General features: G+C 35.1%; 1 protein-coding gene and 1 long non-coding RNA gene across 4 annotated transcripts in view; one reads left to right on the top strand and one right to left on the bottom strand.

The window, feature by feature from the left end:
• Positions 1-346: 346 nt before the first annotated feature.
• On the bottom strand, positions 347-27,672 carry LOC105498351 (DEP domain containing 1). Of its 3 annotated transcripts, XR_011619946.1 has the most exons (13): positions 27,512-27,672; positions 24,564-24,829; positions 19,630-19,786; positions 19,095-19,213; positions 18,548-18,678; positions 17,110-17,157; positions 14,132-14,272; positions 12,226-13,077; positions 11,620-11,792; positions 9,054-9,230; positions 7,701-7,886; positions 6,748-6,982; positions 347-467 (listed from the first exon to the last, which is right to left on the bottom strand). XR_011619946.1 is itself a non-coding variant. In XM_011770404.3 (12 exons), the coding sequence occupies exons 1-12, from the start codon at positions 27,557-27,559 to the stop codon at positions 6,842-6,844; spliced, it is 2,439 nt and encodes an 812-aa protein (XP_011768706.2). In that variant the 5' UTR covers positions 27,560-27,672; the 3' UTR covers positions 6,729-6,841. The 3 variants fall into 3 exon arrangements, 2 of the variants coding, with proteins under 2 accessions (XP_011768706.2, XP_011768710.2); XM_011770404.3 differs by lacking the exon at positions 347-467 and having other exon boundaries at positions 6,729-6,982; XM_011770408.3 differs by lacking the exons at positions 347-467; positions 12,226-13,077 and having other exon boundaries at positions 6,768-6,982; positions 27,512-27,671.
• Positions 27,341-27,953, top strand: part of LOC105498353 (uncharacterized) — a 156,760-nt gene continuing 156,147 nt past the window's right edge. The window contains exon 1 of the long non-coding RNA XR_011619951.1: positions 27,341-27,443. This is a non-coding gene — a long non-coding RNA (uncharacterized lncRNA). The remainder of the gene's footprint in view (positions 27,444-27,953) is intronic.

Raw genomic sequence — 27,953 nt, 5'->3', positions numbered from 1 at the left:
GTGCACATTCTGTACTAGGCACTTTATACATGTCATTTAATTTCAACTCTCAAACATGTAGTGAAGAAAATATTATCCCCTATAAATAAAAAGCCAGCATCTCAGAACGTTTAAGTAACATGTTAAAGGTTTCACACACCTGGTAGATAATAGAGCCCCAAGAATGCAGTTCTGTGTGATCCCAAAATTCCATGCTCATTCCATATATATTCCAGATGCTGAACATTATGTTTGATATTTTGATTATAAATCTAGACAGTCGATATTAGCTTAGTGGTTAAAAAATTTCTATCAGAGATCTGTACCTGTAAATTCACCCTTTTAAAATTTGTGAATAACATCACTGTGTATTTGATATTATAAAGCTGTATTTAGTGGAGCCAAATCCCTTTTAAGAAGAGATTTTCACAAACTAAAAAGAGCTGCATCAGAGGAGGCCTGCAGATGGCACTGCTGCCTGAGAGTCACTTAAAAAAAATGCATAAAGAATTACTTTAGAAATTATCCAATGCTGATTCCAAAAGTTAAATTTCAATCAATATTTGAGTAAGTTATAATTTGTGTAATTCCTTCCAGTTTATGGTTGATGTTGAAATTTAATTTTCAATTTAATGAACAAGTAGAGTAATGCTTAGTAGTATTTCTATCCAGTAAAAGGTAGAATATAAGCCTTTGTGGATGGGACACATGAAGATCCATTAAGTTGGAGAAAAGAAAGAGATTCAGATTCTTTGCTTGGGCATAAGGTGCTGCCTGACAAATCAGATTACTGAGGAAACAGAAGACAGATGGAGACTGCTAAGATCTACAGATGAATGCAGGAATTTCCGAGTTATAAATTAGAAAGCTAATGAAAACACATGAATACAAAAGTCTGAGACATCAATTGTAATAAACAAAAATGGAAGGTCTTTTATCAGTGTATTTTTAGTGTTATCATGATTTTTTTTTTTTTTTTTTTTTTTTTTGAGATGGAGTTTCACTCTTGTTGCCCAGGCTGGAGTGTAATAGTGCAATGTTGGCTCACGGCAACCTCCGCCTCCTGGGTTCAAGTGATTCTCCTGCCTCAGCCTCCTGAGTAGCTGGGATTACAGGCATGGGTCACCACACCCGGCTAATTTTGAATTTTTGGTAGAAACAGGGTTTCTCCGTGTTGGTCAGGCTGGTCTTGAACTCCCTACCTCAGGTGATCTGCCCACCTTGGCCTCCCAAAGTGCTGGGATTACAGGTGAGAGCCACCGCACCCGGCCTCATGAATTTTTAAGAAAAGTTATCGCAAATCCTTAACCCTAGGCTAATCACATAAGCTTTAGAAGACAAAAAGATACTTTTTCTTGAGTAGTTAAGATATATAAAGTTCTGGAAATAGAATACTCCAAGATTTTCATACGGTCATATCTGGATGATAAGATTATAGGTGATTTAAACTTTCATTTTCAAATCATCTATAATATATATTTTTAAAATAAGATATAATCAATAAATATTAAATTTTAAGATAATCAAAACCATTGTTCTCATTCCTTCTGTCTCTGTCTTTTACATATTAACACAAACCGTTTTTTTTTTTTTCTTTAGTTTTAAGGCTATGGATCCCTTGTAGTGAATGTGGGGTATTCTGCACAGATCCGTTCAGGGTTGAGTCATTTATTCCTCCAGCTGTCGGGAATATTGGCTACATTCCTCTTTAGGAACTGTGCTTGGCTAAAGGGAACTACGTTACAAAGCTTACATCTCTTCCCCAGGATCAGCCCATATCCATTGACTGGTTTATATGAAGGTAAAAGACCCAGCTCATTTATTAATTTAGGACAATTCCGAAAAGTCATCACAGCTCCCGGATCCTGCCATGGGATCAGCTGAGGCCTTTATTGCAATTGCATTGTGGTTAAATTTTTTCTTTTGCCCCATCCCACCTCCATCACTTTCTTACAAATGTCATTCCCAAGTAAACCTCATAAACACAAACATTTGTCTCAGTATTGTGGGGAACATGACCTAAGACAAAACCAGGAGTAGTCCTAAGAAGCTCACAGCCAAGTTAGCAAATCTACAATAACATATCACTCAGTTGTTTTCTGGATTGCAGTTTTTGACAAGAAATCTACCTTCATTCTTACTTTTTGTTCCTCTGTGTATGTTTTGTCTCTGGCTACTTTTAAGATGTTTTTTTTTTATCACTGGTTTTCAGCAACTTGATTATATGTTGCTTGATGTGGTTTTATGGTTTTTTTTTTTTGAGGTTACTTTAGCTTCTGTGAGTTTTTCATCACATCTAGAAAAAAATTAGTCATTATTTTTGGCCAATAATTTTGTGTTCTCCCTCTTTCTTCTCTCCTTCTCAGCCTCCAATTGCACATGTTAATGTTTCGTATTTTTACACAGCTCACTGAAGCTCCTTTCATTTTTTTTCAGTTTTGTTTTCTCTGTATATATTATTTTAGTTTCTATTGCTATTTTTGAATTCACCAACGTCTCTTCTGCTGTATCTAATTTTCTCTTAATCTCATTCCATGTATTTTTTTCCATTTGGATATTGCATTTTTCATTTCTTGAATTTTTTATTTGGATCTTTTTTATGTCTTCCATTTCTATTACTTTATTTCTGATTTCCTTTTTATCCTATATTTATAATAACTCCTTGGAAGTTTGCCTGTTAATTCCATTACCTCTACCATTTCTGGGTATGTTTTGATTGATTCATTTTTCTCTTGACTCTCATCTTTTTTGTTTCTTTGCATGTCTGGTAATTTTTGATTGGATGATCAACATTGTGATTTTTCATTGCTGAATGCTGGATTTTGCTCTGTTTCTTGAGTGGGAAACCTTGTTTTGGCACACAGTGCTACTTGAAGACTAATTTGAACATTTTAAGGCTTGCTTTTAAATATTAGAGTAAATCCATAGCAAATTAGTTTTATTCTAAAACTAATTTGGCCCTGCTACTAAAGCACAACCATGTTGACGATGCCACCCAATGTCCCCTGTGTTACAAGCTTTCTCCATTTTGGCTGATGGGAATGTGAACTATTCTTAGCCCTGTGAGACCCAGGAACTATTTACTGCTTTCCAATCATTCTTTCCTTGGCTTTGTTACATTACCACTCAACTCATTTCCTTTACTCCATGCTAATTAATACTCAACAAAAACCTCTAGGGAGGACTACTCTACAGATCTCTGGAGCTTTTTCTCTGCAGCTCCCTGAGTCATTCTGAACTCAGTCATCTTTGGTTTCTCAATTGCAGCGAGACCACTGGGCTTTAGTTTGGTTCCTCTGCTGGCAACTGCCTTCAGGCAATAATTTGGGGAAATCACAAAGCTCATGACCTGTTTTCCCTCTCTTGGGGATCATAGCCCTGCATCACCTGTAGTCCAATGTTTGAAAAGCGTTGTTTCATATATTTTATCTCATTTCCTAGTTGCTTATGGTAGAAAGGACAATTTGGAAGTCCACTAATATACATGAAGCTAGGCTTTGATAGAAAAATTGTGAGTTTTTATAATGAGCAAAAGTCAACAATACTTTCACTTGTCTTATAAATTGTTTCCTCAGTACACATTCTGAGAGGTTTTCAGAAGACATAAAAACAACTAACATATATATTTCTCCCAGTTCTGAGAAAACAAAAAAATCCTTTATAAAACTTAATTCGGAGTAAATACGTAAGTCTGAGTTGCTGTACTTACTGTATTTAGAACTGTTAAATTTATTTTGGTGAAACGATTTTTCTTTCAATTTAATATTAAAACTAGCTATCCTTCATTTCTTTCCCAGAAATACTTCAACAATAACACCACACACACACACACACACACGCATGCACACACACACATTTTCTCTCTCTCTCCACTTTCAAAATAAAAGGGTGGTATATCTCTTGGTGGTACAGATTACCAGGAAATAAAATTCCATAACCATTTTTAATTTCACCAAAAACGAGGTAAAAAATATTACCACTGATAGGGTAGAAAATATATTGTGAAATATAAGAAAAGAAACTTGATAGCAAAAGAGTTTTAATCAGTAGAGATCTTAAAGTCAATACAAAGCAAGAGGAAAGGATATAAAAATTTTTAATCAGTAGAGATCTTAAAGTCAATACAAAGCAAGAGGAAAGGATATAAAAATTGAGCATGGGCTTGCTAAATTCAAGATTTAAATATATTGCCTTTCTTTCGCTACAATCACAACTCAGTTGGGTAGATACTTTAATTCACATTTTATAGATGAGAAGATTCAGAGTTTAAGTTTCCCAAGGACAGAAAGATAAGTCAGTGGGAAATTCCATGTACATTCCATTACTAAATGCCACATAACTGTTTGGATAATGTGAGAAGAGTGGGTCATTATATGATACCAATTAGAAGATATTATGGATGGTAGAGGCAGTAATTTCTGGGATAAGAACTATAATTTACAGAATAACCAGACATCATTTGATCTGGTGAAACCTGTGCATTCCCACAATTAGACTTCACACTTTCTCTCTTTAAATGTGCAACACCTTCCCCATCCCCTCTTTACTTGTAGCAGTTGATTTTGATTCTTATATCCTGAGAAAGCAACTACCACCAAATCTACCAGTCAACTCATCTATATTTGAACTTAAAGATCTTTCTGTTAGAATGGAATCTATCCATGCTCCAGCTTAGGCGAAGCTCTTCTGAAGATATCCATTCCTTCCTTCCTCATCAAATTTTCCCTCTCGACTAGATTAAAAAATTTCAACGAGTAGGCATACTCAGAAACTTTGTCTCATAATGAAAAGAAAGTTATTAACTTATTAACTAAGACTCATCAATTGTTCATAATTTTGTTTTGGTTCATGTCTGTCCAAAGCAACAGAAAGGACCATATTTTTGCTAAGATCTCTTCTAGTGCTATAATCCTAGGCGATTCTAGTAAAAGCTAATATTTATAGAGTGCTTATTCCATGCGAGACACTGTGCTAACACTTTATATGCATTATCCTACTTAATCCTCACAATCCTAAAGAGAGGTACTATTATAATCTTCATTTTAGGGGGCTTAGATAAGTTAAATAACTTGTCTGAGTTTACCAGCTAGTTAATAGCACAGTAGGATTCAAACCTGACTGGCAGAGTTGATGTTATTAAAGCATTGTACCATGTATTTTGTAATCTCTATTGCATGCACATTAATGCAAATGGAAGTTTCCTGCCTTTATGATTTATATATTTGTTAATAATACAAAAGCAAAATTATATTGTTACAAAACCCCAAATAATTTTAATCTCAATTTGCAACATAATCCACATTTTACATATCTGTAAACAATAAAAGTTTTAGTATACAAATGCCTTAGGAAGAATTCAATTTGGTCCAATAATTTTATAGCCAGGATAAAGTCATACTTATAATTTATAATTTTCTGTCCAGGTTTTTAATAAAAATCAGTAATGTTAAATGAACACTATCATTTTATAGAGAAATAGTATGAATTTACATTGAGAAATAAGAATAGTCATTAAACATTAAGATTTCATTACAACCCAGGCATGATATATTTCTTTACACTTAAGGAATACATATGAAACAATCTTAGAGTAAAAAATAGAAGGTAACTTGCTTTTTTGTACCAAGTCAATCAGCAGAAACCTGAATAATCTTGTTTTAAGATGAGAGTCATTTATACTTGGTAGGCATTTTCTTCCAATGAAAAAAAAAAATCAATGTGCCATTATCTTGACCCTTATAAAAATGTTTATGAAAAGCATTTAGGCCATTGATTCTCACAGTTGGCTAAATATTGGAATCACCTAGATTAAAAAAAATACTAATCCCTATACAACATCCCCAAAATTCAGATTTAATTAGTATAAGTTAGGCCCTGGGCATATAGACTGTTTTAAAACTCCTCAGGTGAGTCTAATGTGCTGTACCAGTTTGAAAACCACTAGCTTAAAGACCTGTTCCATCATCATAGAAGTCAGTCTTTAGCTGAATGATTCTATACACCCTGATTTCAGTGGGTAGTGTTGTTATTTTAAGCATCTGATAGGTGTATCTCTCATGATTAAAAAATAAATACCTTATGGAAGAGATTATATGTTTTATTTATCATTGTCTCTGCATATCTGGAACAATGAAAGGCACATAGCAGTTGCTAAATAAATATCTTTTGAATGAATATATGATTGCCTTATACATCTTTTATATCCCCATCTTCTAATAGATTACGAAAATGAGAATTCAAAATATATATATATTGAACAAATGAATGACTGAAGCAGTTGGGGATAATATTTAAGGCAAAGTCAAATCTGATAAAATATACACATATTATAAAAACACATACATATATATAAATAGATCAAAAGTAGAAAAAGAATATATAAGAGAGTGCAACATTTGGCAGCTGAGAATTATTTCATTGAGTTTTCAAATATTCTTCACATTCTTATACTTAGAAACAAAGAAGTAACCCCAAACAACTAATTCATTAGCTAATATTTCAGAACTTGCATGCATGCAGATAAATTTTCTTTTAAAAACAGAATTATAGTTTAATCCCTAACACAGCTTAGTTTTCAAAATTCAAGTAAATAAAATTTTAGCACACATCATGATAGCCTTATTGGATAGCTGTGTTAAAAACAAAAAGTATTTGGTATCACCTATTGCTATGTGCTCTCAATTGAGATCTAGTTAGTTTACTAGGAGTCTCACATTGATAAACAACTATTTTGGCACTTCCTTACATAATGTGTTTATTTAGAAATACCTTATTAATGACAGACTTCCTTTTCAGTAGCTACATTCTCAGATATGGCTTCATTTATCAAAGTTCCACAAGTATTACATAATTTTGAATTCAGTTAGTATCTTAGACTACGGAACTTTGGTTTTCTTAAAATCAGCATTGGTTGCTTGATTGTAGGTTTGTCACCAAAAAGTGCTGCTTCACTCTCCGTGGTTGGAAATCTTTTCTGATATATCAAGGGATATTCCTTCTGAAACTTAAAGATGAGGTGAGAAATTAGAAGGTATTTAACATTATTTCCCCAGCTGAAGCAGTGCTCAACATTTTATAAGAATTCAGTGTCTTTCTCAAAGAAGTATTATAGAGATTAGTATTCTTTCATTTTATCCTTGCCTTTCCCTCTCTCTTCTCATGTGAATACTATAAGATCTCTTAGATCTCATTAACATTAACATTATAGGATTCTTTCTCTTCTGATGTTAACTATCCCCCTAAATTCCAGATCTTCTTTCCCACTGGTAAAACCTATGAAGGGCATAGGCATCTAGTATTCATACTTCTTTGAGTGTCTCAGACTTAGAATTGGACGTGCCAAAATCATGTGGCTACTGGGCTTTCAGAGCTAAAAATTCTAAAACATAGTGGTAAGTCACTCAAAGATACCTATCCATACCTTATAATTGTTTTCCCAGGCTAATCCAAGCTATAATTATACAAAATACTAGTGGAAAAGGAGAGTATATATTATTATTGTTAGTATTATTTCAAAATTCAGGATAAAGAGCAAAATCAGGTAGGTACTCACATGTTTTAGGTTAATGCACATATACAATACATCATAATATATAGTCCATATACCTCAAACTTAAAATCTAAAATATTAAAATAAGAAAGTAGATTCTAAATGTTATTAACAACCAGGAATAGCAGATTAGAAAATATTTACATAATTGAGAACTTGCTCATTCTCTTACCTGTTTTAGTTTTTTCCTTTTCTCTTTTAGAGGTAAACTCCTGTTTTTAATAATATTTTCTAAAAGTTCTGCAATTGCAGCTTGAGAGGTAGAAACTTTTTGCTCATCAAACTCCTGAGCACTAATCTGCTTACAGTATGAGTAAGTTGGCAAAGGAGCAAATAGTCCATCTCCAGGATTTTCAATCTGTAGTGAACAAAATGATATAACTCTGTTAATTCTGGTCATGTTCTTATATGATAAAGTATTCTTTTGACGGGATCTAGCACCTATTAAGTTACCACCAATCAAACATTCAGCACATTAAAAAAACTATGTATTATGCAGTAGAGGTGTGTAAGTCAGTAGGTTCTAAACCCAGCTCCATAATCTACTTCGTCTGTAGCATTCAACAATGTATTTAACTTTTCTTGGTCTGTTTTTTCATCATTAAAATGGAAATTACATAAGAAAATGTATATAAAGGGCTCAGCACATTATAAGCATTAAATAAAGAAAGACAGGTGTTATAATTATTACCATTAACTATGGATTTTATTCTTTTAACTATAAAATAACAATCTAAGTATTATTCTAATTCATCTTAAGACTTTAATGTTCCGACAGTGCAGATAGTAGATGATCAGCATATTTACTGAAATATTTTTAGTTTTCATGTATTTTTGTTTTGAGGCCTAGGGACATAGGCAGAGCTTCTAACATCTTCTGATAAGAGAAAGAAATTCTAGGAGATAGTTATAATTATAAGCCAGGGCAATATTAGAATGGTATGTATGGGAAAAACATAAACATGTATTGGGCAGCCAAAGACAATACAGTAGATGTCTGTTATTTTGGCTGCTCAGTATTCCTTCTTTCCTTCTCTTAATAATTCCTTTCCATTTTAACCCCTCTACCTTCACCTTTTGTGAAGAATAAATTCTCCTTTAATCTGTGTAGAACCAATCAGAGTAAGGCCCTATCTCCATCCTACTCACTCTTACCTAAACAATGCATATTTAACCTCAACTAGGCTAAGAGTTTATATTCAGAGCTTTTAAAATTGGAGATGGAGGAATGACTCTTTTTCCTTCGAACTGCAAATGTAAGGCTCTAACTCATGAACTTCAACTAGCCACATTCCTCATCATGTGAAGGAGCCACTGTCAAACACAGGATCAACACAGAAATAAGAGATGGAGGGATGGAAAGAGTCATACAGCTATTTGAGTCCCAGATTCTGTCTACATTCCTGACTTTTAGAGGTTGTTTATGGGAGCTGAAAAAGTCTCCCTTTTTGATTAAGCTACTGTGAGACGAGTTTGCCACTTGCAACTGACTACTGCAGAGAATTTTAAGACTCACAATACTTACATGTCCCTTTTTTAAGTAGTCAAGATGTTTTTCCACTGCAGTCTGTAAGTAAGAGGGTACTTGAAGAATTTCCTGATGATGATCCATTAAGAAAGAAACTAATCTTCCAGCAAGAAGCTCATCAAGATCCACTTCTTCAGCACAGCATAACACACATCGAGAAAAGGTATGTATCATCTAGAAAAATATTAAAAGACGTGAATTTAAAAAGCTAAGGTTGCATACAAACTAGAATATCAGTAATTTCCAGGTAGCATTATGTGAAGTATTGGGATAAAGTGATAAGCAGCCCTCAGTTTAAAAATGAGGACAATGATTTATACAGTTAGAAATGTAAGAATTTGATTATACTTAAATCCTTTTTAAAGTTTTTCCATGGCTGAGCATGGTGGCTCGTACCTGTAATCTAAGCACTTTGGGAGGCTGAAGTGAGAGGCTCACTTGAGATAAGGAGTTCGAAGCCAGCCTAGGCAACATAGTGAAACCCTGTATCTACAAAGAAATAAAAAACTAGCCAGGCATGATGGTAGGTGCCTGTTTCTTGAGCCCAGGAATTCCAGGCTGCAGTGAGCTGTGATCACAGCACTATACTCCAGCCTGGGTAACAGAGCATGATCCTGTGTAACCAGAAAAAAAAAAAAAAAAAAAGTATATCCTTAATGTAATTCCCAAGAATTATAAAGGCTTTGGTTTTTCTACAATTTTGTCACAATTTTATCAGTAAACACCATAGGTTCTATTAATACCACATATAAATGTTGCTTAAGCTTAAAGATGGTCAGAGAACAATAACTAATTACATTAAATGAACCCCACAAAAGAACACAAAACAGGAGAATGTATAACATATAGAACACTTATATTCATAAGTGGTTGCAAAGTTGATGCCACTTAGCTTTTGAAATGCTGGAAAATAGTTTTTAAAAATGCTTATTCTGACAGTCTTTAGACAGCAATTTAAAACACACATTTTCCAATTCCATCTTATGGGATCTTCAAATCCTGGGATAAAATTAATTACTATCACTTATTACTCTCATTACTCTCACTTATATCTATGCAACCCTCTAACTGTAACACACACACACACCTCATTCTAAAATACTTAGAAATCAGAATTCTGTTTTAAATATTTCATACATAGTAGAGGATTAGCATATTTACAGAATTGATAGATTTTCAGTTTTATTCCTACACATCAGTCAGGGTTTCCTGTCTCCTTCCATGGCTTAGACCTCAGCCTTTTGCTCTTTCTCCACATTCTCAGCCTTGTAGAGATCATCTACTCTCATAGCTTCAAGTACTATCCCTATGTAAAAGACCAAAACAATTTGCCTTCTCCCCTGATCTCTCTTCACCTGGCTCATAATTCCAACATTCTGCTGGATAAATTTCACTTAGAGTTCCTATGACTTCAAATCCTAAAAGTGCAAAACCAAAATTATCACCTTCCCAGTCATGTCTCTGAAAACGTCTTCCTCTATAAACTTCCTATGCTTTTTAATAGTGCTATAATTTCTCAAGAATAATTCCTCTTCTTTATATTAGGACTGTCATTGTTAAAGAACTATCTTTAATAACAAGTAGAAGAAAGCATAACTCTAGATTCCTTGCTATAAAAGCCTCTTGTCAATTGAAGTTGCATTTTGAGGAAGTGGTGACTTAAAAAAAAAGAGAGAGAGATATTAAAGATACTATTTTTTTTTTTTTTTTGAGACGGAGTCTCGCTCTGCCCCCCAGGCTGGAGTGCCATGGCCGGATCTCAGCTCACTGCAAGCTCCGCCTCCCAGGTTCACGCCATTCTCCTGCCTCAGCCTCCCGAGTAGTTGGGACTACAGGCGCCTGCCACCGCGCCCGGCTAGTTTTTTGTATTTTTTAGTAGAGACGGGGTTTCACCGTGTTAGCCAGGATGGTCTCGATCTCCTGACCTCGTGATCCGCCCGTCTCGGCCTCCCAAAGTGCTGGGATTACAGGCTTTAGCCACCGCGCCCGGCTAAAGATACTATTTCAAGAGTTCATTTCCAATCAATTATCAATTCATATGTCAAGGACATATGAATGCCCTTGTCCTCATTCTCACAAGGAGCCTAAGGCTGTTTGGCAATAGTGCTTCCCAACTTCTTGTCCACAATGACCTACTTTCCTATCACTATATTCTTTGAAACACTGACTTACTGTATTAAGTTCATTAGTTCTCTACTTCCACAGTTACAGTCTCCTTAAGCTTTCAACAGTACCTACATTTCCTCTTCCTTATCCACCAAACAAAACTGGCACAAGGCAACATAACATGTTCTGACTGGTCAAACACTATGAAGTGATTCAGGATGAATGAGCAGGCAAAGTCCTCAGTCAAGATTAACACCAGCATGTGAAAGTATAATGAGTGTGTACAAAAGATTAATACACTAAAATTCTGCTGTTAGGAAAGGGTAAAGAGCCTTTCCAACCTAAGAATCTAGCACTTTAAAACTAAGACATCATTTGAGTAGTACTTTTACATAGTTTGGTCTTCTTATTTTGGTTTATGAATCAGATTTATTCTTTCCGTAAGAAATCAACTTACCAGTGATCTCGTACCCATTGCATCATGAAGTTTGGGCATATCAACATTTTGACTCATTCGGGAAATCATACGCATTAAAAGTTGCAGCTTTCTACGATTTGGTGGGGGAAGTAACAAACAACATAACTGTAGAGCATCGATGGCAACCCTCTCTAAATGAGGTTGCAGCAAACCTAGAATACAAAAATACCCCCCCCCCAAATCATCAATGACACTAGTTGCTTTCATACTACCAGTATATACACCTATAGAAAGAAGGTAAAATAATATCTTAGTATTTCATTTCTTTTAACTATTTCTAGAAATTACATTCCTCTAAAGCATGGTAAGATTCTCATTTTCTTTACAACTTATTTCTAAGTATAAAAATTCTTCACTTATTACAAATAAAGTGACTCAGAATAAATGAAATTGCAAACAAGAAAATAAGTGCTTTAGGTAAATAGAATAAATCTTGGTTACATCATAGACAAAAGTCTTTTATAATAATTCCTCTTGGAGGAAAAAAAATTAAGCAACTTCAAGGAATAAAAGCCAGGTAAGCAAAACACAGAGTTAGTAAACACTAAAAGTTAATATTGCATGCATTGAGAGCAACAGCCTTACTTTGTGTGCCAGTCAACATAGAAGAAGCTGGAAGTAAAGAATTTTCTGAAAGTTCTATTGTACTTTTGCAGAGTCTTTTATTGATTGTGGCACTAGACTCTCCGAGTTCACCTTCCATAGCTGTTTGCACACTTGTGCTGCCTTGTCCAACATTTGGTTTCATGATAATTTCAGCCACTGGTATATTGATATAACTATTCCTTCTTGTACTACTTCTTAAAAGCAAACTCTGAGACCTACAAAGCTCTTTTGACTTGCATTTCCCATTACACAACTCCTCTTGGTCTTGAACAGTCAAAGTAGAGGTTCTCTTAAAACCAGCACTGAATGGCTTTTGAGTATTTTCCTCTGAATGAAGATTCAACAGGAATTCCTGTTTAGGCTTAGACTCTAAAAACAGTTTATTATTTTGTCCTTCTATGTTCGGAAAAGATTGATGAAAGACACTGGATGCCTCTTTACTTGAATTCCCTGACACATCTACAATTCCTTCCAAAGAACAGCACCTTGGTTTGTTGTTAGAGGCTAGATCATGCATACTGCTTAACCCTATTAAATTATGACAACTTCCTCCCATTATGTCATTAGCACTCACTCTTCTGTTTCTTAAATTAACTAGCTGCGTTTTCTTAGCACATCTTTCTTGAAATCCTGGATTGCTTATCTGTAGTCTCTCAGTAGAATCTGATTCTTCTTTGTTTTTTTCTCTATGAAGCAGACTGAGAAGAAGGCACTCAGTTGATTTGAAGGAATTCAAATTGTTTAAGTGAAGGAATTTTGAAGACTGTGGATCATCTTGGATTTTATGAATCCCACTGGATCTATCTGAAACTGTGACGTAGCCACAAACAACTACCAGGAAATGAAACAAAAATTAAGATGCAACTGTATGACAGTAGACAAAAATAAAACAAAAACAATAGTAAAGTTAAAAAATAAAGCATTACTACAGTGTATGTTGTTAGTATAGTATACATAGTAGTTGCTTAATTCAGAAGCCACTTAAATAGGACACATGCAACATTCGGTTACAAACGTGCAAGACAGATGAGTGGTTTTCCCACTTGTAATATAACTTTAAAAAATTATTTCAACAGCCTAATTAAATGGATTGAGCCAGAATACGTTTAAAAATATCTGTTCTCAGTCTGCAAGTACTAGAAACCTCATAAATATAAGACAATTGTGGTGTTATAAAATACATATATTTGATCTTTGTCCTTAGTACCTGGTATGGAGCTCCTAAAATCCTTGGAATTTCCTGAATGATAAAGGTCTTTGGTTATTCATAACAAGCCTATTTCAGCATATATGAGTTCATGCTAAGGTAACTGAGGGCTGGCCATGGTTGGAATTTTCATCACCAACTACAACCTTGTGGGAGGAGAAATGGGCTAGAGATTGAGTTCAATTGACAAAAGTGACCAACGATTTGGTCAGTCATGCCTTGGTAATTAAACTTCAATTAAAACTCTAAAATATGCAGGCTGAGGGAGTTTCTAGCTTGGTCAAACACATGGATGTGCTGGGATCACGACATGACTAGAAAGGGTAGAGAAACTCTGTGCCACCCCTACCCTCATACCTTGTCCTGTGTTAACTCTTCCATTTGGCTATTCTTGAGATCTAGCTTTTATAATAAACTAACAGTTATAGGTAAAGTGCTTTTCTGAGTTCTGTGAATCATTATAGTGAATTATTGAATCTGGTAGGGGGTTGAGGGAAGTCCCGAATTGGTAGTTGGCTGGGTGGAAGTATGAGTAACCTGGGGACCTTATTTCACTGAATTTTAAAATAATTTGTAGGCTGCCACCTTCATATTTACCTATGGTTTTAGATCTTCTAAATTATAAGAAATGTGAAAACTTTAACAAAATGAACTAAAATCAGTAAAATCCATACATACCCAAAATGTTCACAAATAACTCGTAATATTCAAAAGTAAGTAGAGGTTCAGGGAGATCTAGAAAATAATCTGCGATTGTTCTGAATACATCTCGTTCAAATCCAACATAAGTTGGATTATTCATATCATTGCTTCTTGGCCCTAAGAAGTAGAAGGCAAAAGAAAAGGTAAAGTATATTTTAATTTAAATACAATTTTTAAATACAAAAAGTATAAAATCTGTGTTTCATGAAGGAGTTATGTTTAACAACAAATTCTGCCACCGTTCAAAAATTTAAAGGGCATATCTCATTCTTCCTCATTATCTTTCCACTAGAAGCAGTCAATTGCTAGTATTTTGTTTTATTTTAACATTTGTATACCTGAAAAATCATACAAAAAGTAAAATTTTAATATCATTTTAAAAGCATTAGGGAAGCTTAGTTTACTAAGATTTTACTGTAATTCATTTTGTAAAGGAAAGAATATTTGGATAATACAAATAATTCCTTCAAATTGTCTTCGTGTAAATTTACATTTTCATGAATACATTTTGTCTGACATGAAACATAGCCTTAATGAATTTAAATAATATCTTTACATTGTTGTTTCTTAAGCTTGACACAACTATTGAAATAATCATACTTACTCATTTGTTTTTTCCTCAAAAATAAGATCTGATCTCATTTTATAGATAAGAAAACTGAGGCTAAGAGTACCTTGCCCAAGATGAAAAAGACTTTGGTAGCAAAGTTTGAATTAGAAGTTAGAGCAGTGTAAAATAAGAGCAAGGACCAGGACTTTTAGCTCCAACAACACTTAAAGTGTGGTTCATGGATTATATCACAGAATCATCCAATGTACCTATTAAAAATACAAACTCCTCTATGGAGACCAGAATCCATGAAGGTGGGGCCAGAAATTTACTGACCTAGAAATGTTTGCTTCTAGTTCACTAACTGAGTGGTTTCCAAACACTAACCTGAGAACCTTCACTATAATAATCTTCTGGGGGCATTTTTTTTTTTTTTTTTTTAAAGATTCCTGACCTACTAAATCAACCACTTCAGAATCTCTGGGGAGTCTCTTTAGTGACTGTGGTGTGCATCCAGGTTTTAGAGCCATTATACTATCTTTCAAGTTAAAATGTTTCTCTTCCCAAGTCCAAATACTATTTCTTACTTCCCTGTTTCCAAACTTTTGTATGGACATACAAATGTGAGAACACACTAAAAAGAATTAAAGAAAACAATTCCCACTCTTAACAATAGAGCAAAATAGATATTTTTTTAAGGACATAAGAAATAGTATGTGGAATAAAAGATTTGATAATCATTAGAAAGTTCTCTAAGAAAATACATGTTTACAGGAATTAAAATATTAAAAATATAGAATTTATAGAGAATCTAGGTTTGAGCTGTAGCTGCTTTGCACTAAAAGAAGATACTCTAAGCTTTGGTTTTCTCTGTTGGAAAAATTGGGATGGTATACTGATTACTAATTCTTACATCTCACAGAATTACTCTAGGGGATCCAATAACAAGTAAAGTTAAGTCTTAACTGTGCCTCTGGCTAAATACATTGTTGCTAATTTGGAATCCAGTAAGTTATATAATTGGTATCATTTAGGTATTACATAGACTGGAAAGAGAAGGAAGACAGGCTCCCTAAAGACCAGATGTCAGAGAAATCCCTGTCAGTATGCCTATCTGAATTCCTAACTGTGAGCAAAGGAATGAAAGAGAAGAATACTTAACTATACTTGGAAAGTAGAAAGACAAATTCAAGTCTTAAGTTCATAATAAAGATTTTTATCTTAATTTGACAAATAAAATGTTTCTGTAAATGTATTTACTTTATTGCTATTTATTCAATGTCATTTTATCATATTGACACCCAGTGGACAACAAAGGAATATAAAGTTACCCTCAACATTAATAAATCCCTATTAGCATTTTAGAAAATGCTAATTTTATATGAACTAGAAAATTATATTTGTAACTAAAACATAATTTAGCTTTTGATGATTTAGCTTATACCTTTGTACATTTAAAAAATTAACTTTGAAAAAAATTAGGATTTTGTACTCATACTAGGGTTTTATGTTACAAAAATCAATTATCACTGATCATGATGAAAAAGCTCGATCAATTAAATGCTAAAAAAATTTCTGGATTAGTGACTGATAAGGTTTGGATCTGTCCTCACCCAAATCTTATGCCAAATTGGTAATCCCCAGTATTGCAGGTGGGGCCTGGTGGGAGGTGATTGAATCATGGGGGTATATTTCCCCTTTGGTGCTGTTCTTGTGATACTGAGTGAGTTATCACAAGATCTGGTTGCTTAAAAGTGTGTACCACCTCCACACACAACCTTCCTCCTGTTCCAGCCATGTAAGACGTGCCTGCTTCTCCTCCGCCTTCTGCCATGACTGTAAGTTGTAAGTTTCCTAAGGCCTCCTCAGCCATATTTCCTATACAGCCTGTGGAACCATGAGCCAATTAAACCTCTATTCTTTATAAATTACCCTGTCTCAAGCATTTCTTTATAGTAGCACGAGAACAAACTAATAGAATAACAGATAACCTTTTTTTCATAACATAAAGTCACATTAATATATCTAGTATTCTATGCTTCTACACTATAGAAATCCCATGGAGTTCAAGCCATTTGAACTCTGTGCCTTATTCATGCAATTAGTGTGGATTTCACTTAAAAAATCCTTTGAGATCCTCTAGGCTATGACTTTATAATTTATGTGAACTAAACCATAAATAATATGCTTGAATTAAAAAATCACCTTCTTTCTAAACAGAGAAAGTTAAGGGCTCCATAATGTAATAAATTCCACTAGACTTTGATTTATATATCAAGATAAATGATATACTTTAATTTTATCAGGACTTTAATAAATTATTTTAAAAATTTCCTTGGTTCTTGTTAAATACTATCAATATAAAACACACACACACACACACACACACACACATTTAACTTACAATTTGCTAGGCACTTCATGGCAGATAATACCCAGTGAGGGAGGTCATCTACACAAAAAGAAAAATATTACTAAGTAAACCATACAATTTTTATGACAGTATATTTCAAAATATCACGCTTATGTGCAATTAAATGTATCTATACACATACACATACATGTTACATTTGTATATGTGTGTATTACCAGGATTAAAAAGTATCATATGTTTAATAAGACACAGGATTGAGTCAATATTTTAAAATAGAAAAAGTCTGAAAAAATTATAGAGATTCTGAGTTTGATCCATATTACATATAACAATTAAATACTGCCAAATTGAGGATTAATTATTTTGAGGGAGTGTTTAGATATAAATTCCACATTCATTTTTATCTACTATCACTACCTTTGCTTCATCCTTGTTTCTATTCTGCCTACTGCTATGCTATTTGAATATTAATGATTTGGGTGAGACCTATGATTGAAATGAACTGTATGTCGTTATTATGCTCCTTTTATAGTGAAGTTTGCTTAAAATCTTTCAAGTGCTACTGAATAAAATATGTTCCATAGAAATCTAGCACTTTTTTTACACAGGGTTACAAAGAATAGAAATCTTAAACGAGGGCATATACTGTTAACCATGTTATTTTAGATAATGGAAGAAGGGACTGGTCTACAGCCACATGCATAAGCCACATAGCAAACTCATCAGTTTTAACATTTACCTTTTGCTCCTACAATTAAAAACTCAAAGTTCTTGCCCATAAAAAGAAAATCAAAGTAATATATGTCAGTTAATTCCACAGCCAGAAACTTAGCACAAAAACATTAGCTACAATTTTGAGATTTATTGATACCTTTCTCATAATCTAAGTTTTCTAATACATCTATCTAGCTTGAATTATTTCCCTGATTTTTGTATCTAAATCTGAAATCAATCAACTATATAAATATATAAAACAAAAAAGCCTCATCTTTAGGAATCCTAGAATCCTCATCTTTAAAGTCTGAGCTTATTTTGTTGTGTTATTACAGTTTTGTATATATGTTTGACTCCTGTTAATTTGTACATAACTACTCATGTAAGCCTCATGAGCGTATGGACCATTTCTATCTTATCATTAAACTTTAGCACAATGTCTGACATGTTGGAAGCCCTCAACAAAAATGTGCTTAATCAAAACTTTTCTTATACTTGTATACCTTTTGGATGTTTAACTTTGTCATTTTTTTAATACCATGCATAAATCTATCTTAGCAGATAAAATATTTCTTATAATAGCATGAATAATACTCACTTATAAATTACTCCACTGTTATTACTAAAGCACTTATGATAGCCCCTCTGATGCTCCATGAAAGTATTCTACTTTCAACATTTGGGTCTCTCTTTACACTACTTGCAACCTTGTTGGCAAGTTTTTAAAAGTTCTAATTATTTTATTAATACCAACCTGATTTGTTTTGTAGTATAACTACTCCATGTTTACTTGTATTAGCCATGTTGTACATTATATATTGGGGAATTACTTGTTTTGGATTTATGACTTCTTCTAGGGATGGCACACCTAAAATGGTTTGCAGGCTAAATAGAAGAAAGAATATTAACTTTTTGTCTTTGTAAATAGGATAGATTATACATATGAATGAATATGACTAGTAAACAAAGCCATCAGAATATTTTATTTTTCTTAACTTCTAAAGACTTATATTTAGTATCCCCTTTCAAATGTATTTATCTCAGTAATCTTAAAAGGATTACAATATATATCCCAAACTATGGCCACAATGTTGATTCAAAGAAAAGGTGAATCATACCAAAGCATTCAATTTCTACTCTATTAAGCTATAACAAGAGTATTTATTTAAAAACACATATACAGGTTGCATTCTAACCTTTGATAATTAATCTGTTCTGATTCATTTGCATATTTTGATGTAAATGTCAAAATAATAATCAGAACACTTCAGGAACTTCATTAAAGCTTAATTTTATCTTACTAGATCAGAATAACATATTTCCAAACTTCTTCAACATCTTCCTGGCTTAGTTCTCTATTATCAGCTGCATTTTCTTGATATTCATTGATTATTTCATGCTTTATTTTCTCGGCCTTTTCCTGAAAAAAGGATTATTTTGGTTTAATCTGGTATGCTCAAATTTTTAAATACTGAAAGCAACAATAATTCTATTACTATCAGTCCATTGTGGAGCTATAAAGTGTCTCCCAAAGAAATAATGTAACACGGTAATGGGGTTTTTAATTTTGCAGTTGTCCCTAGCACCCTCAAATCAATTTAAACCAAAACACACTTAAATTATATAACTATTGTTTTTAATTATGTCTCACTACCATTTTTGTTATTCTTTCTATGGGTCACAAACAATTTTATACATGCATTTTCAGAACTTAATGTAGGTTAGGAGGTTTCAGCTCTGGATTTAAATATTAAAGAATCATTTACTTTTAATGATTCTATTATTGAGTATACCATAATCATATTTAAACTAGTAATTAGTAAAAGGATGTGTTACCTGAGATAAATGTAATCCATGCTTTTTAGGAGTTCTACGAGATAAGTTTCGTAATTTAAAAATACTATCTTTATCTTTGGAAAAGTTCTCTATGTTGTTTCTTTGCAACTCTGGATGCCTTCGTGGTGGAGTTTTAAGTGGCGAAGTTGCAGGAAATCTGGTTTAAAAATAATAAGCAATTAAATAAGGTGAGATTAGAAACAAACTTTTAGAGTCTATTTATTTTAAAATTCACATAAAGAGCCTGATTTATTAATACTACCAAGTAATAAAGATTCTAGACAAATAATTTTTCCCATTAAATCTTTAAAAAAATAGGTTTCTTCTTTCTTTAGTATATTGTGCATATTTTAACTTTATTTCTGGATAATTCAGGGTTATTACTAGGGTCAATTCTGGTAGAGGGGTATTGCTTACACAAAAAATGGCTCTAGAGTGCTACATTTTCTAAATTTCTTTGATGAGTTATCCAGTTTGTATATTCCCCCTTTTGTTTGTGCTTGTCCTACATTGTGGAACTTAGTTTCTGTTGCTTCTTTTGATTGTAATATTTTGGCCTCCTTTTATTTTAATATAAAATATTTCAAAGATATAATAAAACAATACCCATGTATGTAACTGGCAACCAATGTAATTGTTGACATTTTGCGACTTCTCCTTTATTATTTTTTTTAACTTTTATTTTAAGTTCAGGGGTACATGTGCAGGTTTCTTACATAGGTAAACTTGTGTTGTGGAGGTTTGTTATACAGATTATTTCATCACCCAAGTATTAAGTCGAGTACCCATTAGTCATTTTTCCTGATCCTATCCCTCCTCATACCTTCCATCGTCCAATAGGCCCCAGTATCTATTGTTCTCCTCTATGTGTCCATGTGTTCTCATCAGTTAGCTCCCACTTGTAAGTGAGAGCATGTGGTATTTAGTTTTCTGTTCCTTAGTTAGTTTGCCTCCACCTCCATCTATGTTCCTGCAAAGTACATTATCTCATTCTTTTCTATGGCTGCATAGTATTCCATGGTGTATATGTACACATTTTCTTTATCCAGTATACAACTGATGGACATTCAGGTTGACTCTTTGTCTTTGCTATTGTGAATAGTTCTGCACTGAACATACGTGTACATGTGTCTTCATGACAGAATGATTTATATTCCTTTGGGTATATACCTAGTAATGGGATTGCTAGGTTAAATGGTAGTTCTGGTTTTAGGATTTTAATGAATCACTATACTGTTGTCCACAATTCATATGGAACCAAAAAAAGAGCCCAAATAGCCAAGGCTATCCTAAGGAAAAAGAGCAAAGCTGGAAGCATCATGCTCCCAGACTTCAAACCATACTATAGGGCTGCAGTAAGCAAAACAAAATAGTGCTGGTATAAAAACCAACACATAGACTAATGAAACACAATAGAGAGCCCGGAAATAAGACCATGCACCTACAACCATCCGATCTTCAGCAAAGCTGACAAAAACAAGCAATGGGGGAAACAATCTCCTATTTAACAAATGGCGCTGGGATAACAGGTTAGTCACATGCAGAAGATTGAAATGGGACCCCTTCATTACACCACATACAAAAATTAACTCAAGGTGGATTAAAGACTTAAGTGTAAAACCCAAAACTATAAAAAACCTGGAAGAAAACCTAGGCAATCTCATTCTAGACACTGGAATGGGCAAAGATTTCATGATGAAGATGCCGAAAGCAACTGCAACAAAAGCAAAAACTGACAGATGGGATGTAATTAAATGAAAGAGCTACACAGAAAAAGAAACTATCAATGGAGTCAACAAACAACCTATGGAATGGGAGAAAATTTTTGCAAACTATGAATCTGACAAAGCTCTAGTATCCAGCATTTACAAGGAACTTAAAAAAATTTACAAACAACTTCATTGAAAAGGGGGCAAAGGACAAGAACTGACACTTTTCAAAAGAAGACATATATGTGGCCAACAAGCATATGAAAAAAGTTCAATATTACTGATTATTGGAGAAATGCAAATCAAAACCATAATGAGATACCATCTCACACCAGTCAGAATGGTTACTATTAAAAATAAAAAAATAACAGGTGCTGGCAAGGTTGCAGACAAAATGGAATGTTTATACAACTGTTGGTGGGAGTGTAAATAACTCCTTTTTCTAAAAAACTGAAATTCTTTGCTCACTCATATCCCCCTCTTCCTGAGAGTAAAATATAAACTTATAGTTTCATAAAATAAGCCTATAGTTGTATTTCTTTTCCATGCTTTTATATTTTTAATAAATGTATATAAACAATATGTGATTTGGTGTTTTTTCACTTTATTGTATCTTTTACATCTTTTTTTTTTCTTCTCTGTCACCCAGGATGGAGTGCAGTAGTATGATCACGGCTGACTACAGTCTCAATCTCCTAGGCTCAGCCTCCCAAGCAGATGAGTCAACAGGCACCAGGCACGTGCCACCATGCCTAATTTTTTTTTTTTTGTAGAGACAGGGTCTCCCTATGTTGTCCAGACTGGTCTCGAATCCCTGGATTCAAGTGACACTCCTGCCTCGGCCTCCAAAAGTGCTGGGATTACAGGTGTGAGCCACCCTGCCTGGCCTCATACATCAAATTTATTCAAAAAGTTTGTAGTGATCTCAAAAGTTTGAAGACCTCAGAAGTATGACCTTGGTCTTCAAAATTCTCTTAGACTTTTACCAAATGACTTTTAGAATCTGCTTATTAAGTTCCACAAAGAAACTATATTGAAGTTTTGAATGAAAATGCACTGAATTTCTATTTCATTTTGGGAGGAATTGACTTGTATATACATGATACTAAGTATTTTCATTCATGAACAGGGTATCTTTCTCCATTTATTCTATTTAATACAATTTAATACTTTTCTCCAATAAGGTCTTACACATTTTTGGTAAACTTTATTTTTACATACTTTATAGTTTTGTTACCATCATAAAAGACTAGGAGAGGCCAGGCGTGGTGGCTCATGCCTGTAATCCCAGCACTTTGGAAGGCCAAGGTGGGTGGATTGCTTGAGGTCAGGAGTTTGAGACCAGTCTGGGAAACACAGTGAAACCCCATGTTCACAAAAAATGCAAAACTTAGCTGGGCATGGTGGTGTGCGCCTGTAGTCCCCGCTACTTGGGAGGCTGAAGTGGGAGGATCGTTTGAGCCCGGGAGGCAGAAAAGACTAGGGGCAGAGAGACTAGTTGAGGATTTATGCAGAAATCCAAGTAAAACAAAAACAAAACAAATAAAGAGAAATCCAGGTAAGAATTATAGCCTAACAAAAAGAAGATTCATCTTGGAGAGAGATGTGCAAAGATCAGAGAACTACTTAGGCAGCACAATAGACTAAATCATATTTAAAGGAGAAGAAAGGGAAAGAATCAAGGCAACCAGAGGGAAGGCAATGCCATTTATTCAGATAGGAAACCTAAGAAGACAAAATTTAGGTTAGGGGGTGATAGTCATTTTTCTATATGGTATATTTGAAGTGCCTTTCCAGGAGGCAGTTGAAAAAAATGGGCCGAAGGCTCAGGAGAGATATTTCAGGAGAGGCCTGAAAGTCTTAAGAAAAGTAGGTGAAGACATGGCATGAGATTGCCTAGGGAGAAGATGAAGTAAAGACAAGGGCAGGAACTTGAAGATGGGCGAGTTAAAGGATGAGCAGCAGTAAAGGAGCCCACAAAGATAACTGAGCAGTAGTTAAGACAGGAAAGATTTGTAGAGTGCTATACAAAATGGATTATTCATGATTGTTATTGTAGTTTACTTGTACGACATAAACCATTTTTGGTACATAGGAAACAATAAATTCTTAGACATTTCATTTGAAAAGTACCTAATGTTGTAGGAAAAAAAAAAGCATGGACATTAGATTCCACAGGCCTACTTTAATGGCTATATAACAAAGAACCGTAAGTCATAAGAGAAAAAGCAATTATGCTGACCTGTGGGAGTCAGAAAATCTCCACAGAAGAGGTTATGAAAGAGCTGAGATTAAAATAAATGTATAAGTTTACTAGCCTGACAAATGTGTACAGTGGAAAAACATTTCAGGCAGACAGAACAAGATTTGTTGAAGCATGGTCTCAGTTTCCCCATCTGTTAAAAGGGGTTAATATCTACCCTGCTTGGCTACTACAGCAATTAAGTAGGAACACATATGTAAATCATCAAATGGAGTTTCTGTTATATCTTAACTGCTTAATAAATATTCTCTTTAACCTGTGGTATACTTCTTCTGTTATCATTGTTATTTTTTGAGAGTCTTGCTCTGTTGCCCAAGCTGCAGTGCAGTGGTGCAATCTCAACTCACTGCAACCTCTTACCTCCCAGGCTCAAGCACTTCTCGTGCCTCAGTCGCAGGTGTGCACCACCACACCCAACTCATTTTTTGTATTTTTAGTAGAGACGGGGTTTCATCATGTTAGCCAGGCTGGTCTCAACTCCTAGCCTCAAGTTGATCCCCACACCTCAGCCTCCCAAAGTGCTGGGATTACAGGCATAAGCCACCTCACCTGGCCCTGCTATTTGTTATGTAAGATTTGCTATTACTATATTACATGTATTCTTAAATTAAATGTTCTAAGGGAAGGATCTGTGAACTTATAAATCTAGAAACTATGCAACTAAGGTCAGTAATATGTCCTTAAAACGTTATAAAGTGTTCAGAATATGCAGAAGTGATAATATCTCACTATTTCCCTTCCAATTCCCTACTTTATTATATATGCTAACACTTAAAAACTTTAAATTTTGTAGCAATTAACTTTCACATTACAATTTTTCTAAATGATTTTAATTGAACTGAGAGCATTAATAGTTTTCCAAAGAAATATTACTTCTTTGAAGAAGCTGCTGTTATAGTAAAAATATAAGTAGAGATAAAACTACAGTAATTCAGTTTTACAGTTACATATCTGTTCATTACCTGAAGAGCTGGTTGTTATCATCAACATTTTCTGATCCCCACCTCCCTTTGATATCTTCAATTACATGATTCTTAAGAAATTTCCTCAACAGTTGGATAGTCTGTTGCCTTGTAACTTCAGGACCAAAATTGCTATTATTTCTTAATAGATCATAAAGCCAATCCACTGCTTCTCCTGCTGTGAAACAATTACCATATTTTTTAAAGTGCTGTCTGTGTTTTCTTAGAGGCATTCCTGCTCGAAAAGATGTGGTAACTTCATTCCACTGTAAAAAGAAGGAAAATATTTTTAAAAATTTGAAGAAAAATTAAATCTCATATTGATTTGAAGTACATTAGGTAAAGATAATTCTTTAATTCACATCTGATTACATCATAAAAATTCTTGAAGAATCATTCATCTTATTTGTGCCACATAAAATTTTATATCTGGCTGGGCGTGGTGGCTCACCAGAAGTTGGGAGTTCGAGACCAGCCTGACCAACATGGTAAAAACCCATCTCTACTAAAAATACAAAATTAGCCGGGAATGGTGGCGCATGCCTAAAGTTCCAGTTACTCGGGAGGCTGAGGCAGGAGAATTGCTTGAACCTGGGAGGTGGAGGTTGCAGTGAACTGAGATCGCATCATTCCACTCCAGCCTAGGCAACAAGAGCAAAAAAAAAAAAAAAAGAAAGTACATCTTACACTGCTTTCTTTTTATTAATTCTAGTGCTGTAGTAATATTTTTATGTAATAGTTTTTTTATTAGAAGCACTTCATTGGCTTATCAGCTTGTTTAAGAAACCTAGAAATAAGGAAGAACTACAATCAATATAGAAAACATTCATCCTTGTTTTTTACCTCAATTAATATTAATGTTGGTAGCACTGTGCTTCACATTCATTATTTCACTTTAATTATCATAATTCTATGAAAAGGTACTATTAATTTCTCATTTTTCACATAAGGAAAATAAAGCAGAGAGATTAATAAAATGACCAAGGTCACACAGCTAGGTGATGAACGTAGGCATTCAAATCCAGGTGTGACTGACTCTAGAACCTGTACTCTCAACTACTGTGCTGGCCAAACAAAACTTATGGCAGGCAATAGTTTTACTGGTGAAGTATCTTTAACATGAAAAATGGCTTATGTATTTACTATAGCATCTCTTTTGTGAAGATTCCTGTAATGAACATAGAACAGATGGGATACATTAAGTAAGATGAAAGTCCATTGCATATTTAATGACCCTGTGACATGTACATTTTGCAAAGATATGATATTTTTTAAACTGTCCTCAAATCAGCCAGACCTCTACATTTATGACCGCTCTAACGGTGGAGCATGGAGGTGATGTTGGTATAGAATAAACACATCACTTTTTAATAGAAAAATCCTACGTTAGCGGTCAAATCTAATTTGCAACCCATTATGCCACTATTAGCTATGTTACTGCTTTTCTAACCTATATGGCCCCCATACCACAAGACAGAATTTAAGGGCTGAAAACTTGATGATTATATTGTTTTCTTTCCACACTTTCCCACTTTATATATTTATTTATCCAAGAAACTGATATTGAGCTGCTCACTCTGCACTGGCCTGAGGATACAGTAATAAAAATGACAGAAAGGGTCTCTGTACTAAGGGAGATTACAGAATGGCTTTCCTGAGATGTAGTACAGGGTAGTGGTTTTAAGAACAGGCTCTGGAGTTAAGACTACTAGGGTTAGTTTCCCAGTTCTAGCTCTGCCACTATTGTTTATGACATTTTGGGCCTATCTTCAATCTCTATGCCTCAATCTCCTTAACCACGAAACAGGGACAAAAGGACCTAACGAATGGGCTTATTGGAATGATAACATGATGTAATATATGTGAAGTACTAGTAAGCATTCAGTGCATGTTTTCTTTTTCAGCGGGTTTATACTACTTTCATCTAATGGGTTTTAAATTACGTGGCAGGACTACCTGATTGAGGTTCCTTCCTGTCCTAAATTCCACCCTTCATATTGATAAATATGGCCAATAACTTCCTAAGTAGCAGAATCCATGTGAGATTGCCATACCAGGAAGATCTGAATTCTACCTCTGCCATTTTCTGTTGATGTGACTTTAGAAGGCATGTAACGTCTGTGAGCCTCAGTGTGCACACTGGTAAAGTAGGGCTAATAATACATGCTCGCCTGAAGGGCATTCCTAAGAGGAAAATGCTTGTTATTCTGCAGATCACAACACACTTTCAAAAACAGCATCCTCCTGGGTAACCCCTTAAGGCGAGCATGTATTAGTAACCTTTACCAGTGTGGAAACAGGCTCGCAGAAGGTAGGGGACTCCCCTAACGTCACATAACCAGTACCACAGTATCCCATAGAACCGAAGACCCAACGGCACGAAACGCGTTGGGAGTGCTATACATGCAAATTCAGGAGCCGCCAGCAGTGGTTACTGACGGGTACTCAGAAATACCGTTTTGAAACAGGTAGCTGTTCTCCTAGTGCTATTCGGCCGGTACATCCTGCTTTAAATTCTATGGGTTCAATAAACAAAATTGTCACATTCGGGCTTGCCCACAACCTAACCCTACAAAGCTTTGGCGCTCATTCCCAATTGCTCCCTAATTGTGAGGCGGGCAGAAAATCAGACGGGGTGAGCGGCGAAATCGGAATATTCTAAGACGCCCCCCGGGCACAGGACTTGCTCCTCAAAGCGAGTCTGGTGCGGTCTACGCGCGGTGCTTCCTTTCGGACCTGAGACCCAGATCCTCAAAACAGAGGGAGCGGTGAGTCTGGCAAAGGTCGCATACCCGTTACTTCTCCTCGCCAGCGTTTTCACTGAACCTAGGGCTCCTGGGACTCATCCCTCCGACCGAGGTAGAACTGCGAACGGTCCAGGTAAAACTGCGGACAGTGGTGACCGCCGTCAGCTCGCTGACCGGTCCCGTCTATCCGAGCTGTCTTACCAGCTTGGTGGCCCGATAAGGCCCGGGAGGCACACCCCGACTCTCCATAGGTCTGTCAGCGCCTGGTGGCGTCCATGGCGGCGAAGGCGACACTCAGGCCCAGCGGCCCGGGTAGTGGCGAGTCTCGGCACAACCGTTGGCCCCGCCGCCGATTTGAATAGCATAGAGGGCTGCGCGGATTGGCCGCGCCGCGGGTCACGTGATGCCGCAGCCAGCCTTGGGACTGAGTCGGCTGGGGTGGAGGAGGCTCGGCAGCATTCCGGAGCTCCGGTAGCTGGCGCGGGCTGGGGTGGGCTGGGCTGGCCTGGGACCGCCCCGGTGAGACAGGTTCGGATTTCCCTGGCGCTGCTTCTTCCTCCTCCGGTCTACGGCGAGGCGGAGTCATGTTTTCGTACTCAGAAGGGATGAGCTGTTTAGTTCCAAACGAAATTATTTGGAGTCC

The sequence above is a fragment of the Macaca nemestrina genome, chromosome 1 (assembly GCF_043159975.1).
Source record: "Macaca nemestrina isolate mMacNem1 chromosome 1, mMacNem.hap1, whole genome shotgun sequence".
NCBI classification, from domain to species: Eukaryota; Metazoa; Chordata; class Mammalia; order Primates; family Cercopithecidae; genus Macaca; species Macaca nemestrina.
The sequence above is the reverse complement of the archived record's forward strand: the minus strand, read 5'-3'. Positions and strand labels throughout refer to the sequence as shown.